Consider the following 16795-nt stretch of genomic DNA (forward strand, 5'->3'; position numbering starts at 1 on the left):
GGAGGAAAAAAGTGGAGGTCACATTGACTTCTTTCCAAAGTGATGAAATAGAGTTGCAATCCATTCGGTGGGTTTGGGTATAATTAGACTAACCAGTTGGACTTCAGGCTGGGATAGGAACCAATAGACAATAACTGCTTAAAATTGCCTTTAAAGCAGAATATCATTACTGTGGCATCAAATACTTCAAAAGTCTAGTGAATTAGGTAACCTAGAGAGATGCTTAATTAGGTGCTATAAATAAAACGCTTCCTTAGGGCAATGCATGGTTAAAAAAACACAAAAAAGCTGAGAGGGTATAATAAAGACAACTTACTTGGCAAGTACTTACAATTGCTTTAGAACCAACAACATTGATATGTGAATTTGATATTCTTATTTACTGAAATTCACCAAATCTAGATGACATCAGTTGTAAGGTTCATTCCAATTTCAGAGATGTTAGCTGATAGGGAAAAAAAGTCCATCTTATGAAAAATGTCTTTTGATCAGGAGGCACTTTTGTCATCCTGGCCCCTGTAAACACCTTTCTTTGATATTGTAAACAATAGAATTATGCTGCTTGGAGAATGCTACTTTGCTTATTCTTGTCCTTAATTCAGAAAGGATTCCTTATGAGATCATACAAATTGTATGGACCATGCTATGAAGCCGAGTCAGGGGAGATCAAAAGTTGCAAAGCACATGACTTGTGTATAAAGTATTATGCCTCACCAGTGGGGGGATGGGTCCCTCCCAGTCCATGGATCACTCTCTTTCCTTCTGTAATACTGATTGGTTACATTTCCAGGAACCAGCAACAGATCTAGAACCCTGAGTTTCCAATCAACTTTAACATCTTAAGTTTGGAGAAGAGACAAAGTGGGACTGTCTCCCTGGTGTCTTCTTAACCCATAGAGGTTAATGCCTTGTCAGGGAGGGGACCTGGACACTTACTGCTCAGTGGGAGTTCAGTGTTTGGTTGGAATGAGAAATTATAATGGATCAGATGCTCTGGTTCTCCTAATTGCCTCCGTGACGGCCTCCACCATTTTATTCATATAAGCTTGGGGACTCCTTGTCTACTTGGTGATTGGCATTTAGTTCCCACAGATGGAGGTGAGAGGGACACTGAGCTAGAAAGACTAAATGTTTATACCTGGTTGGTACATGTAGACCTTAGAACACCAACTTTTTCAGACTATTCTTAACAAACCATAATAAGTACACAGTACATTACCTGTCAACACTATTCTGAAAAAGTTAATGCATATGGATAAGAAAGACGAGACAAGTAAGACTGTCTTTGTCTTATTCCATGGCTAGAGCTTTCCTTTAGGAAGGAAATTTTTTAGGAAGGAAGCAGAGAGCCAATGTTTTGGATGTCTATATGACTAGATGTCTTATCACCTTTCAATTTACCATTTTGTGTAATAAAATAAACATTTTGGGTGATAGTAACTAAACATATTAGATTACATATTTGTATAGGTCTAATAGCTTTGCCACTGAAGTCAAATTAAAATCTATTCTGTATTTTACCAGGAGAAAGAGCTAAAAACCTATATTCTGATCTATTTCTGAAATGGTTAAAGCATTGCTCTGGACCATAAAACCAGGACCGTGGTTTGGAAACAATCTTTGATATTATCTTAAAATCTTCAAAACAAAATGCAAGTGTGGCCGTATTTTTTTTTTTTTTTTTAGCTGATCTGCCGTACATGTATTTTAGTGTCTGTCTGATTGCGCTCAGATGTGGGTAAGCAGCGGGGAGGAAAAAATAATGTTTCTTTACTCTGTGGATAAAAAGACTTCAAATTACGTGCATCTCACATACTTTGGTAATCTGCCCCACATTCTACAGCATGATGTGGGCTAGATACTGCTAATTTGGTGTTTATTTCTTGGGGGAAAACAAACTTTGAAGAGAATGCTGCTACAGATAGGTGGTAATGTCGGAGCTGTGCGAAGAGAAATTGATAACTCTCAATAAAGACCTCAAGGAGATTTAATCACAGTTATGGTGGCTCCCCCATGAGCAATTGATTTGGGGAATCCCAAATTGTGTCCTCCCTGGCCATTATTGAGACATCAGCATTCACTCTCATTTTTTTTTTTTTTCAGATGAAAGCAACTGAACTAGGAGGTACCATGTAGGCACCAAAGAACTAAGCAAGGACTTTCATATATTCATACTAAAGTCTTTGTAAGGAAGTTGAGAGAGAGAGAGAGAGAGTGCAAGAGAGAGAATCCCAAGCAGGCGGCATGCTGTCAATGCAGAGTCTGATGTGGGGTTCAAACCCATGAACTGAGAGATCATGACCTGTAGCTGAGATCAAAAGTTAATTGACTGACTGAGCCACCCAGGCATCCCATCTCTTCTTCTTATTCTTTTTTTTTAAATGGCTGCACAATGTTTCATGATATGGATATATCACAGTTAAGTCAATCATTCCCTATTGGTGGTTCTTTTCCCCCATGTATTTTCATGGCAATAAATGAATGAGTGAATGTATATATATATATTTATCTATATATATCTATATCTATATATATACATATCTATCTATATATATTTAGATAGATATGTATATATAAAATGATAAGCGATGCTTTCCTCTGGGCTAGATGGATTGCTGGGTTGGAAACTTCAAATATTTTTAATTTTAATAAGTGGTTTAAGATTACTTTCCAAAAAAGCATGTTTTAGTTCACAATTTTACATGTTTACAATTTTAAAGCATGTTTTAGTTCATTAATTTACATTAGAGTAGATATAAAGTTCTAAATACTTGCACTTCATTGTGGGACCCATGGACCAGAAGCTTTGGCATCACCTGGGAGCTTGTTAGAAATGCAGAACCTTAGTCTTCCTCAGATTTACTGAATCAGAATCTGCATCTTAATAACATCCCAGGTGATTCATACATATTTTACCATCTGAAAATCACAGATTTTTTTAATATTCATTTATTTATTTTTGAGGGAGGGATGGGCAGACAGAAAGGGACAGAGAGAATTCCAAGCAGAATTCTGACGTGGGGCTCAAACCCATGAACCATGAGATCATGACCTGAGCCGAAATCAAGAGTCAGATGCTTAACCGACTGAGCCACCCAGGCACCCCTGAAAATCACAGTTTTAAATCACTTGCAATCTGTGTTAAATTGGAAGGGGTATCTATTTACAAATATTTTCTTTGGGAGGATAATTAAGAAATTAGTAATAGTAGTTGACTGTTGAGTGTAGCCCGATGGGACTGGCAGACAGGACTGGGATGGAAACTTGCTTTTCACCATAAATTTGTGCAATCTTGGAGCTTCTCCATGTGCAGGTACTATCTATTTAGACAAGTCTTAAGAGCAACTTCTTGCAAAGATAACAATTCCTTTGCATTCTCAAATCTCCAGGGAGATAGCAGCTCTGTGACTCCATGGGTACTCCACACACACTACTGCTGATTTCGTCATGTTGATGTACTCTGGTTTAAGAAGCATGGTGGGAAAGGAAAATTCTCCAAGCCACATAGCTTGTTTTTTGAGGATATGAGAATGTAATGATGTCACTGGGGTTTCTCTGCGGAGGGAGCATTTGACAGAGCAGGTAGAGTGAGTCAGTGTCATAGCACCTTCACGCTTTTTCTGCAAATCCCCCTAGTTGGAACTGTGATCATCATCCCAGTGTTAATTTTGCAATGATATATGATTTCCCAACACCAGAACACTGCATTAAAAATGTTACAACTGATTTAACTTCTTCGTATATGAGAGTTCCCCGGTTTCTTGTGAATCAGAGAGCTAACAAGCAGGTGTTTCAAGGTATATGCTGGATCTGCTGATACCAAGAGGAGAGAGATTGAAGGAGGAGAGTAGCCAGCTCTGACTTCTAAAGTTGAAAATGGAGCCTCCCCACGACCGTGATGGTCCTGGAAATCTTCCTGGGGCAAGAATTCCCCTCTACCTCGGTGATCCGTTGCATACGCAACTTAATCATAGGAAACATATTTTTTTAAGTTTATGTATTTATGTTGAGACAGAGAGAGAGAGGGAGAGAGAGCAGAGGTGGGGCTGAGAGAGAGGAAGAGAAAGAGTCCCAAGCAGGCTCCATGCTTAGCACAGAGCCCGACATGGGGCTCAGTCTCACCACTGTGACATCACCACCTGAGCCACTCAAGTGTGCCAATCGTAGGAAACATTTCACGCAGGCGAAATTGAAAATATATGGAAGCTCTACACAGGCTCTGAAGGTTAAATTACATAAATGTTTTTGTTCTTTCGATTTTGAAGTTTATTTACCTATTTTGAGGGGGAGAAAGAGCATGTGCACATAAGCTAGGGAGGGGCAGAGAGAGAGAAGGAAAGAGAGAATCCCAGGCAGGCTCTGTGCTGAAGGCAGATGAATCATGAACCCACGAATCATGAACCCACGAATCATAATACTATGACCTGAACTGAAATCAAGAGCCAGACACCTCCCTGATTGAGTCACCCAGGCGCCCCCATGAATCTTTTAAATCTGATTTCTCCAGGTATCACCACCTTATAGGGTCCAAAGGACTTTATGTTATGTTCTTTGGCCCCTGAACCTACCCACTCCCTCAGGATCACTGGCATCCTGAAAAATGTTGCACAATTATTTGAGGGAGTCTTTGGGAATATTGAGATAGTTCTTATATGTGCTCACAAACAAATGAGGCCACCCAGCAAAGAATCTGCCATTTCTTACTTTTCACGAGCTTTGCCCCTTACCTCTGCATATCACTGCTCCTGCCAGGAATGTTTTTCCTCCACAGAGTATCTTTCTCCTAGGGGATATCTGTCACCAGCTGCATCTGGGACTCTGGAGTCCTAGGGTGTATGTGGAGAGGTGGTAGAGGAGATTGAAGCCATGTGGCATTTTAGACAGGAGGAAAGAACTTTTTTTTTGGTGGCATTCTCTTTTATTTAATTAATTTTTTTAAAAAAAATAAGGTTTACTTATTTTTGAGAGAATGAGAGAGCACAAGTGGGGGAGGGGCAGAGAGAGAGGGAGACACAGAACCTGAAGCAGGATCCAGGCTCCGAGCCATCAGCACAGAGCCCAAGGCGGGGCTCTAACCCACGAACGGCGAGATCATGATCTGAGCTGAAGTTGGACACTTAACTGAGCCACTCAGGTGCCCCTGGTAGCATTGTCTTTTAGAGGCTCCGTGTCCCAGGGTTTTAGTGAAACAGCCCTTTTAGCATTTACTTACAGTCTTCTCTTTCCTGAGGCCATAGGCACTAGAGGGCTTTGCCAGATGACAAATCCAAGTGTCCGAATGCACATTGTGGCCATGTCATTGTTACTGAATCTAGCTATTCTTGCTCCTAGACTCAAGATACATTTTATCTCAGGATTCTGGGGATTCTGGGGATTCTGGGGATTCTGACTTCCAGATAAAGTTTCTGTTGGGGTCCCTGCTACACTCTCAGCAGAAACTTTAGGGTCATAAGAAATAATAACTTATTGACTGGACTTCTCTGGGCCCTATTACCTAAACAAAAGCATTTCATGGTTAAGCGGATATCATCTACTCAACTCTTGAGGGGCTTCCAGGGACAGAGGCCCAGCCAGTTGTTTGGTTATTTGCCCCATGGTAAGGCTAGTCCTACCTAGTTTTTAGCCATTTCTTGCTGTCTCTAGCGTGGAAACAGATCAGTTGTATCCTATGCAGGAGACAGCAGCACACTTTGCCTCACAGGGAAGTTGAAGGAGATTGTTTTCCATTCTCAGGTCCCATGATGCCCCAGAACTGTGGCCCATGTGCAGCTCAGCTGTGAGGTTGTTTGGTGCTGGTGGGCAGGGTTGGGGAACTAGAGGATGGGAGGAACAAGGGGAGTGCCTTCACCCAGAGCACCCCTAGAAAGCGTAACAATGGTTTTCAAAAGGTACATTTATTTTCCTAAGTATAATTTTATTTCCCCCAAGAATAAAGGGAATGTGATGGTAGCCATAAAAGGGAACAGTGTGGGCATGGGGATATATCTTCTCACCATGTTCTTCTGTCTCTGGGAATTCCTATTAGAAGAAGGGAGAACCTTATAAAGTGAGCTCACAACCAATTTGAAAATAGATCCATCAGCTGTGGTTTCCAGAACAATAGTTTGATCACAACTGATATGTGAGTTGCTAGTAATCACATCTTCAGTGGCCTTGCCATGTTCTTAGTCATAGAGGGAGGGATGGCTACAGGAAGTTATGCCGACTTTTCGATTTCAACTTAGCCTTGCCAGTGAAATTGAGAGTTAGGCGAAATTTCCATTGTTAGACAACCACCTAATGCAAAGGAATGTGTGGACAAATACATTGACAGGTTGTGTGATGTTTGTGTGCTTATTTTTAGACCTGTCCTAGGTTACCACTTCCAGGTTTCTTCAAGGCTTAGCCTCATCCCATGCACGTGTTTAATATCTCTCTTCTCCCCTCCCATGTCTAGCATGGGTGGGAGATGCAGGCAATAAGACAACAGGCTGTAGAGGGGGTTGTACCTCTGATCTTGGTCAAGCTGTGTACCCCCAGCGCCATGGTGGGGGGCTCAAATGCTTGGCAGCCCAGGAATTGCAGAGCAATGGCTGGAGAATGCGGACCACAGATTGCCTTCCTTCTTCAGATTATTTTATTTTTTCATCCACATGGTTTGAATGCTCAGATATGCTGAGTGAAGCCACATCAAATCGGCTGAACATGATTGGGCAGTTTGTGCACTGCAAAAATGCAACCAGTTGAGAGGGAAATGGGGGCTGAACTGTATTCACTAATCTGTTGTGTCCTGCCATGTGCTGTATGAGTCTGAAGGAAGGGACGTCTCCCAGAGGGGGTGTCTTGATGGGAGTCACACAAGGTGTCGTATGAGCTAGTTGTGGCCCTGTATACATGGTTTAAACTGTGAAGCAATGGGTTTGGATTTGGCAGCCTCTACTCTTGCTGCCACAACTGCCCTCTGACTTGCTTGGAATGACCCGCTTTGGGAAACCTGACTGTGGAAAGTGGATAGGCAGTGGGCCACATATAAGGCCCATGAATATTATTTGTTTGGTATTGCAGAACCGGCCCACACATGTTTTAAAATGTTTGAATTAGTTGTCAATATTTCCAGTTTAAGTTTGCATAAGGATCAGAATTTCTGGCTTTCCACAGTACTGTCGGGTAACATTGGGCAGCAGCCAGGTCATGTGGGACAGTCCTCAGCGAGCCCTCTGGCCTACCACTGGCGATGAAGGTTGTGTTTGTCATAGTCCATGTGCTCTATTTTCTTGTAGTAGAATTAAGAGAAAGTGAAATCTATCCTTTGCTCTTTTTTTTAAATTTTTATTTTTAACGTTTCTTCATTTTTGAGAGACCGAGAGAGACAGGGCATGAGTGGGGAAGAGGTAGAAAGAGAGGGAGACACAGAATCCAAAGCAGGCTCCATCCAGGCTCCGAGTTGTCAGCACAGAGCCCGACGTGGGGCTTGGACCCATGAACCGTGAGATCATGACCTGAGCCGAGGTCACACACTTAACCGACTGAGCCACCCAGGTGCCCCAGTGTGTGCTCTTTTAAAAGTGAGAAAATTTGGGGCACCTGGGTGGCTCAGTCGGTTGAGCGGCTGACTTCGGCTCAGGTCATGATCTCACGGTCCGTGAGTTTGAGCCCCGCGTCAGGCTCTGTGCTGACAGCTCAGAGCCTGGAGACTGTTTCAGATCCTGTGTCTCCCTCTCTCTGATCCTCCCCTGTTCATGCTCTGTCTCTCTCTGTCTCAAAAATAAATAAACGTTAAAAAAAATAAAAAAAAAATAAAAGTGAGAAAATTAAAGATAGACTGAGAAGACAATTTTTTCAATAAATCAGATCTGGTACCATATTTTTCAAATGTCTGCCAAGGTCCTCTAGCATTTGTGTTTGCAGCCTGTATTCTCATGTCAGATTGTCTCAGCATCATGCAGTCAAGAAAACTGGAGAAATTCATTTAGAGCACATGCTCCTTCATTTGGCCATGAAATTAAGCTATTCGCCTGACAGAAGAGCCTTGATTTATCATGATGCCTCTACAGGAGAGGGCTCAGGAGGGGAAAAGTGTTCTGGAGGTTCATTCCTTTCACTGTCCTTGGTCTAAAGTGTTTGTCAGGAGAAAGGGTTTCGACCCTTCCCACTGAGTTGGGGGTGGGGTGGGGGGAGCGGCAGTAGTCAGTGGACCACGCCTCAGGTCGAGATGTTATAATCAGATTTATGGAGATCCGAATGCGGGGGAGGAAAGACAGTGAAATTGGTGACATAGGCAAGGCAAGTCAGGAGACCACAAAAATGTCAGGTATGTAAATGGGTGGAGTCATCTTTCATAAGCCAAGGCCCCTGATGTCAAAATTCCTTTAGTCGGGAGGCAATGCGCAAGGGCAGAGAGTTCAAGAGACCAATTCTTAGCTGAAGGAAGCTCCGAGGGACTTAATCACATGACTATATCTTATGATTCCTGTACCTGATCCACAGGCCAGAGAGAAGCAGTGCAGTTGGAGGGTTAGGGGCAAAGACTCTGGAGGCAGATCCCTTCCTTCCCTGGTAGAAATCCTCGCTTCTTAGCAGCCATGTGAGTTGGGAGAGCTCCTTAACCCTTCACACCTCAGCAGTGAGAATAGCAATAGATCTAACTTAGGAGTTGTCTGTAGATGAGAATTAAATGAGTCAGTTCATATAAAGTGCTTAGACAGTGGCCAGCAGGTGTCCAATACCCAGGAAGCATTTATTACTACCTGCTTGCGAGCTCTCCCTCCTACCTTAGGAAAATGCAATATTTAGAAATGTGGTTATCAGCTTGGAGGAAATTGCTCTCTATAAGAAGTAACAGAAGCACAGTTTTATAAGTGGCACCTTAGCAAATTGTAAAGGAACCTTCCAAACAATCCCACTGGCATAGTGGGTAAACTGCCCTCAACGGGCAGCTAAATTCAGGAAGAAATCATAAAGGTCTCCTGTAGCATGAGAAAGCTAAGAGAGGTCTTCTGATGCAGGGCCCTCTTCCTGTAGATTCTTTTGCAAGGAGCCTGGTGGCAAAGGCTCTCCTTGACTTACAGGGACTATACCATGAAATGGGCTCAAACGGTGAAACTAGTGGGAGAGAAGTTAAGCCCTCAGCCTTCGAGCGCATAGTGAGGTCTGCCGCGTGCGAGAAGGATGTTGTGGTTTCAGCCTGGTTTGTGGGGGCACAGCAAGGTGAGGCTGTTTCAGACAGTGCTCAGTGTCGCTGTCTCCCTGTGGTTAGCATGAAATGAGCAAAGACAAAACAGCGTTTGCTTGGAGCTCAAGCACTCAGGGCGCTGCTTTGAGCCCAGGGTGGCCCTTTTGGGGCTTTAAAATGCAGCCACAAGACTCTAGTGGCATCTCTTTCCAGATTTGTTTTCACACAGGCTTAAAAACAAAATTTCATGCCGTTCTTATGCTAAGAATCTGAGAGTGAATGTGCTCATCTATTTGTTTATCTGTGGCTCAACAGAATCTTTGGTGACGCCTCTAGTAACAGAGGATGCCCTCTTAAGTCTGTGTTAGAGAACATGAGAACTATTATGGGTTGTAGGAGCTACTCCAGTAAGCAATATAAATTCATTATTAAGTCAAATATGCCAGTAAAATAGGAGAGGAGACAGACTGAGTTGAAAAAGGTGTTGGGGCACAGTTAGGGCCCTTTGTTTAGATAAGATGGGTAGGGTGTGGGGGAGGGGTTTAGATGGAGCCCCGCCAGTGGGGTTGCTGGGCTAACCTGTTCAGGGTTACACCAGGCTCTGGACCCTCAGAGGAACTGATTAAGACAGAATTCTTGTTTCTCATTAGCGTCTATGTGTCAGTCAGCCTCTAGCAGTTGTACCCTGATGTCACTCAACCTGTCTTCTCCAGAGCTGCAGAGAACCTTTCGGGGAGGAGGAAAATGACATTCTTACCACTTCCCTACACACACTCTCTCTCACACACAAATAATCCTAAAAAATGAGATCAATTCTCTCAACAGATCCAGTAAGGGGTGAATATGATTATAGGAACATCTTTATTCTAAAAAGCTGCCCTCACCTTTTAGGATTTCTAGTAAAAGGAGACATCCATCTTAACTCCTTACTCCATTCCATTTTTATTTAGTGTCTAGTAAGTATCAGAGGCTATATTGAGTGAAGCTGTATGAAGCTGAGTGTGAGAAAAAGATGATTAGTATAGAGTCAAGTACTAAAGAACATTCTAAGAGGTGTGGAATTTATTTGAAAGCAATGAGTCAGAGGGAAGGTTTTTAAAGCAAAAGTGTGACCTGCTTAAGCAGTTTCAGGAAGATTATTTTGGGAGTAGTGCAGAGGCTGGGTTGGGGTAGAAAAAGGGAAGATGTGGAAGGTACAGAAAGGGGATCAACTGAGAGCTATTCAAGAGTCTAGAAAGATTTTCAGGGCTTTTGAAATTGGGTGGCTGTTGAAATTGAAAGGAGAGGACAGATCTGAGAGACGTTTATAAGGAGTAATGAGATTTGGGTGTAAAGGGAGAGAGATCATGAGGAAGTAAGGACTTGGTCCAAGTGTCAGAGTGTCAGAGACAGAACTGCAGGTGTTGCCATTGATGGAGAATGGGAAGTTCTCTTCTCAGAGAACCTCAGAGATGGATGGGGCCATAAAGCCATCCTGCCAAAGGCCGCATGTCTGTATCTCGTCTTCTCCCACTGTAATCCTCCTTTAGGGAGCAATTGGCTGGTTTGGACAGGGTAACAGCTAAGTGGCTGGAGTATGGTATTGGGCTCCGCAGGTAGGGCTTCTAGTGCATGTGTGCCCTAAAGAAAGATGAGATCCATACACGATGAAGACCAAGCTGAAAAGGCTTCAGGAGAATGGAAGTTGGGATAGCAGAGCTGACAAGCTGATTCAGTAGAGACAGAATTGCAGTAGGAGCAGGACAAGGGGTAAAGTTCTGAAGTCCCATCGTGGCAGCCAACTGTCCTGCCACATGGCACTCTGCCTCTGTCAGAATACTTCTGGCAACAGGGAGCCTGTATCTTCGGTCATGCTGCAATGTTTCCTGGTGTTGGTTTACCCCTGGGGACCATAGAGAGCACTCCTCTGTCCCATAGGTTGGAAGCTTCTCTACTCAAGCTTAAGGCTAAGGGGTTTGAATTTCCTCACTTATGAATAAAAAAAATCAGTTCCTCTGCGTATATAAAGTATGCATATATTCAAGCGTGTGGCCGGGAACTGCACACAGAATTGCAGCTGAGGTCTGACCACCACAGATCAGAGGAAAATCAGCATCTCCCTTACAACCACTGATGCCCTGAGGGCACTGGATTCTTCAGGGGCCGCATTACACAGCAAATTAGAGTCAAATTTACTTTGAACAAAACCCTTTGTTTTTATTTTTAAATACAGCTAAGCCATACTTCCTCCATCCTGTGCTTGTGCAATGGGTGATTTTGTACACAAGTTGAGCAAACTGGGGAAGAGGATGGCTTTTGGTGTTAATATTGAGTTCCTAGTCTGTCTGTTATTTACCAGCTGTGTGACTTCAGGCAAGTTAATGTTCTCTTTAAATGCCATCTTCACTATATGGAAATGGCAATACTAAGAGTACCTAACTCAGAGTTGTAAACACTGAGACAGTGCTTGTAAAGCTCTCAGCACAGTGCCTGCCTCATAGTAAACCCTCAAAAAGAGCAGCTATTATTGTGTATAGTCACCTATTATTAGTACCTCAACCTTGTTATTGGGTCCTCTTTCTCTTATCAAACATAATTTAATTCAAATCTCTTCCAACATTGCATCAACCATAATTCTAGGTCGCCTGGATCCTACATCCCTGTTTGAATTTCTTTGTTAATGTTTTGTATCACAGAGATCAGTAAGACAGACATGGGCATTAGTTCCCATAGCTAACAATCTCTTGAGGAGAGAGGTAATGAATAATTTGTGTGACGAATCTTTTGTGCCCCTCCACTGGTTCCAGACTCAGTTGTCCTTGCATTTAGTACATATTTGTTTCCTTTGTTCCCAAGGAAATCATGAATAATCCTGTAAACATCACATGATACCCAGAAGACAGCCCTAGGATAAGAGACTTCCATGTCACAAAGGCAATAGCTGGAGGTCACAGTAATATTCAGTGCAATCAAAATGATTTCAAGATAGTGAGGCATTCCCTAAAATTATAAGACTTGAAAGGCCCTTGAGTGGATGAGTTCTGGAACATTCTTCCTTTGTCTGGGAGAATCCCATGCAACCTCTTGTTTCAGCGTGAAGTTGCATGCCTTGCCTGCTCCAGGACCTGTGTGGGAGAGCTCCTTTTTCGGCTCTGGGTCATGCCCAGTCACAACATCTGCTTAGTCTTGATGATGGTTAACAGATTGTGACATGGTAGCAAATACCCACCAGGGAGAACTTTCATGTGGTGGTTGTCCTGCCTACTGCTTAGATGAGTCAATGGGCCTCAGGAGGGAGATTCTGCAATTTCCTTATTTAACAATGCTGTGCAAGAACATTAGGACAGCAAGGGATAGTGTCAGCTCTGCTTTTAATTTTTTTCTATTGGAAAATAGTGCTGCCTTGTCTTGTTCAATCCTTGACTAAATGTAGATTAGTTTACTGCCTGTGACCTCATCAGGATATTTTATTTATTTGAGCTCAATTTTCAGATATTCCTCTCCTTCCTTCTCTAGAAAAACTAGAATTATCTGGTAATAATCAAAACTGCATGTGAACTGGCTAAGTTGAAATTTGGAAATCTCTGGCAGAGTTTCTACCACATCTCTGTACTTCTGGGTCACCACCTTCCATAATTTTAAAGACAAAGATTCTGGTAGTGGAGCCCACAAGAAGGAAATTAAGGAAACATGTCACTGTCCAGAAATAGAATATAAATCTTACTGACAATAGAAATTGTCTTCGGCTTGCTCACCATTCATGGTGATCAATCTAAATGTGATATTTCCACCCATTTTGCACAAATATATCAATACAACTTAAAGTTGGCTATAATTTTAGTCTTAGGTTCTGGAGAATAGCAATAAAGAATACAAGAGAAATCTCTGGCTTCATTGAACTTACAGCCTAGTGGAGTGACAGGCAAACAAAAGAGTAAACATGTAGTTTGTCAGATGTAAATAAGTACAATGGAAAAAAAATTATGTTGTGTTGGGATGTGGCTTATTTCTATTTTGTATTACCTGTTGAGGGAAGGCCTTAGTGACAAAGTGTCATTTAAATAGGCACCTAAAGGAAGTGAGGGGACAAGCCATACAGGTTGGGAGAAAGTCATTCTAGGCAGTGAAAAAAGTATATGCAAAAGTCCTGAGACAGAAGTATTCTGGTGTGTTCTAGGATCAACGAGGTGGATTTGTCACTTAAGTGCTCCACTCCACTTAAGTAGAGTGGGCAAGGGGCAAAATAGCAAGAGATGAGATCAGAGAGGTAGCAAGGGGTAAGCTCAGGGTGAGGACTTGGGCTGGATGCTGCACGAAATGGGATGCTGACAGAGGGTTGGAGTGAGGGGTGACATGACCTCACCTGCATCATGAAAGGTTCCCTCTGTTGGCTTGGACATGTGGAGTTTGTGACGACTGTGAGTGATCAATATGGTAATCAAATGGACAGTAAGAGCAAAGTTTGGATTCCAGGGCACCGGTGAGAAGAATACAAATTTCTGTGTTAGTCTCTGTAATACCCGCAAAGTAATGGAAATGGATGAGTCATTCAGGGACTGACTTTAGATGGAGAAGGCAGAGTTCTGAGGCCCTTCAACATTTGGAGGTTGAGTAAAAGAGGAGCATCCAGCAGCCACAGAGGCTCAGAAGGAGCAGTCAGGGGGGACAAAGACTAAGAAGGGGTTTCAGAGAAGGCCCACCACTGAGAAGACGCCATCACTCACTTAAAAAGAAAACATTTTCTTGAAATAAGTATCATTGAATTTGAGTCACTAATATATACAAGGAAAAAGATATAATGGTGTGAGTAGATTCATCTATATAGGAAATATTATATTCTATTAGGAAAGGATTAGAAATAGATGCGAGTAGCATGGCTGTACCAGCAGCTGATGATGCAGCCATCTCTTCAGCTTGTGTGGGATGAACCTTGGAATTTTACTGCACGTGGAGCCAGAACCACAAAATGTACATATCAGAACTTCCCTGATGTGGAGATTCAGGGGAATTTCCACTATATTTGCCTAATGTACATACTTCTTACAGCGATTTTTCATGACTTATGTGTGTGTTTATTTTTGAACGCATTGTTCTGGTGTCTTCTATTTTCAGAATCACGTCAAAATGCATTCCTTCTTACTTTGTATTTTTGCTCTGTACTTAAGGTTTATTATAGAATATTCTCCCAGTTAAGGAAGGCCCCCTTTTCATTGCCCCTAATAACCAGGTCTAAGTCATTTCTATACTTACAATGACAACATATATCACAACCATGTTTACATTTTATGTTTGGAAGATTCATTGCCAAGTAATAAAAATCACACTCTTATTTTCATTTCTTTTCCTCTGTAAGTCTCGAAGGAGATCTCTCTCCATCACTTCCTTGTACATGCTCACTCCTTTGGAGAATTATTTTAATATCCTAAGGGAAGAGATTAAAAGAGAAGTAAGAGACATTAATAAGTGATTTAGGATTAAAGATCATGTAATATATGGCAGCTTAAACAATAAGTTGTTTTTATTTCGATATTTTTCTTTAAGAAAATGGTTCTCTATTTAGTTTAAATCTCACCCTGCAACTTGCTGGTTGCACCCTTGGAAAGATATCAAAGATCTTGGAGCCTCCGTTTCCTAATCTAATAATGACTGGAATTGTCACATTAGATTAAGTAACATTTATAAAAAGTAACTTACACAGTTTGGCACCTAATGAACAAGCCTAAGTGTTACTTCCTTAATCATGAAAAAAACATATTCATTTACTATTAATGAAAAATTCTAATGCCAGATCAACCATATCTACAGATTTACAGAATTTTAGATGAGTGGATTATTTTGAGGGGAGACTTTTACATTTCTCCGTGTTTTTTTTTAATATTAGGAATAAATCGATCTGTTTTTTGTCCATTTAAAATAGCAGTGTCTTACATTTTAGATCACAGTCATTGAAAAAAATAAATGTAAAATACTATCAAAATGTAGAAGGGATACAAACACGTGTGAAAAATGTAGAGTTATATTTATGCAGTTTCTTTTCTTTCCCTCACAGATTTAGGGAAATGTTCTAAGAATGTAACTTTCTTTTCTCCAGAGCTGAGTTCCAAAGGTTTCAATTTGACTGAGGTCATTTTACTCAAGAAGACAGGAGTTAGTTCACTATCTGAGCTGACCCCTGCTGAGTGACACACATACTGCTTATTTTCAGTCACTGCCAGGAATCATAGTGAATCATTTTCTGGTGAGACCTTGTTTTTTGAAAATGCAGATTTCCTACAGACAGAGGTCAAACTCAAGTGAAGTGAAAAAGAACAGCCGCTCCCCATCGTTAATACTACGTGTTCTTTGACTAGAGAGTATTTACACTAATACTGACTGCTGACTGTTCACTTGGGGATTAAAGAGTGAGAGCTGCCCTGTGATCACCTGACACTCTGCAGCATGGAGAACATCATCAACTTCAGATGTTTAAATCAGCCCCGGCTAAGTTTGCAGTTGAAGTCAGAGGCCATAATTTTCACTAGCAGTTAATGGAGGAAAGCTGAGAGAGTTTGGAAATGTTTGACTTGGGTGCTTTGAAAACACAATGCACCATAGCAGCCATCATGTTTTGTTACAAATGAGAGGATTGGAGAAAACCTTAAAGTCAAATTCCCTGAAGGCACAGTGGGATGAAAATCCCTTCAAGTCACTCTTAATAATTCGTATTTTGTCCTCATGTAATTGGGTCCTGACTCATTTGCTTATAAGAATTCTCCTGTGACATTCAGATTTTAATGCTAAAAGATTTTTTGTTATCTCCTATTGAATGGAAACCTTAACTTGAAGCATATATGCTTGATTTGCAGGTTTGCTGAAAAATAATTTACATTGATTCGGTATGTGTTTGTTATAAGAAACTATACTCGTTAGGTCGGTATAGAAAACCAGGTGTTCACATTTGTGGATATATTGGTCATAGGAAATTCATTGATTTTCCTCACTAACAACTCAGCTACGATATCTGCATTGATCTTGTTACATTTATTTAACCAAAGCATTTTCTTAATAATTTAGGAATATTACTTGAAATTACCTCTTTGTATAAGATCTATGAAAGAAGTTAAATAAATGACTTTAACCGAATAACTATAAGATCCAACACCAAATCTGGAATTTGCACCTAGGTATTGCCCACATGGGGATTTCTGGGACATGAGTTTGGACCCTCTGTCATCATGGCACTGCAACAAGGAAAGCCTTTTCTTTCTTTCCAAAGAGCAGACACTGAATTCAGGAGATGAAGTGCCAGCTTATTTATTTATCCACATACAATGTCACATGGCTCAGAAATGTTTCCTGGGCACCGCAATTACCAACAAACCCTCAATAGTAATAAGAGTGGCAATAATTATAATGTTTAACATTTATTTTTGGGTGCATCCTATCTGCCAAGCCCTAAGCTAAGCACTTTATATGTACTAAGTCATTAAATCCATACAAGAACCCCATGAGGTATGTATGGTAACCTATTTTACAGATGGGGAAACTAAGGCACCGTGAGGTCACTTGGCCAAGGTCACCCAGTGCATAGGTGTGAACCCAATCAGTGTGGCTCTTGGGCCGCTCTCTCAGCCACAAAGCCAGGATGCCTCCCAATAGGAGCAAGAATTAAACATGCCAAAATGA

At 41.6% G+C, this 16795-nt stretch overlaps 1 protein-coding gene across 1 annotated transcript in view; it reads right to left on the reverse strand.

Annotated features, from left to right (window-relative positions):
* Positions 1 to 14345: 14345 nt before the first annotated feature.
* The window catches only part of SPEF2 (sperm flagellar 2), a 189066-nt gene continuing 186616 nt past the window's right edge, over positions 14346 to 16795 (reverse strand). The window contains exon 37 of the mRNA XM_047876214.1: positions 14346 to 14552. Coding sequence (XP_047732170.1) covers positions 14463 to 14552 — 90 coding nt within the window. The 3' untranslated portion in view covers positions 14346 to 14462. The remainder of the gene's footprint in view (positions 14553 to 16795) is intronic.

Source organism: Prionailurus viverrinus, chromosome A1 (genome assembly GCF_022837055.1).
Source record: "Prionailurus viverrinus isolate Anna chromosome A1, UM_Priviv_1.0, whole genome shotgun sequence".
Lineage (NCBI taxonomy): Eukaryota > Metazoa > Chordata > Mammalia > Carnivora > Felidae > Prionailurus > Prionailurus viverrinus.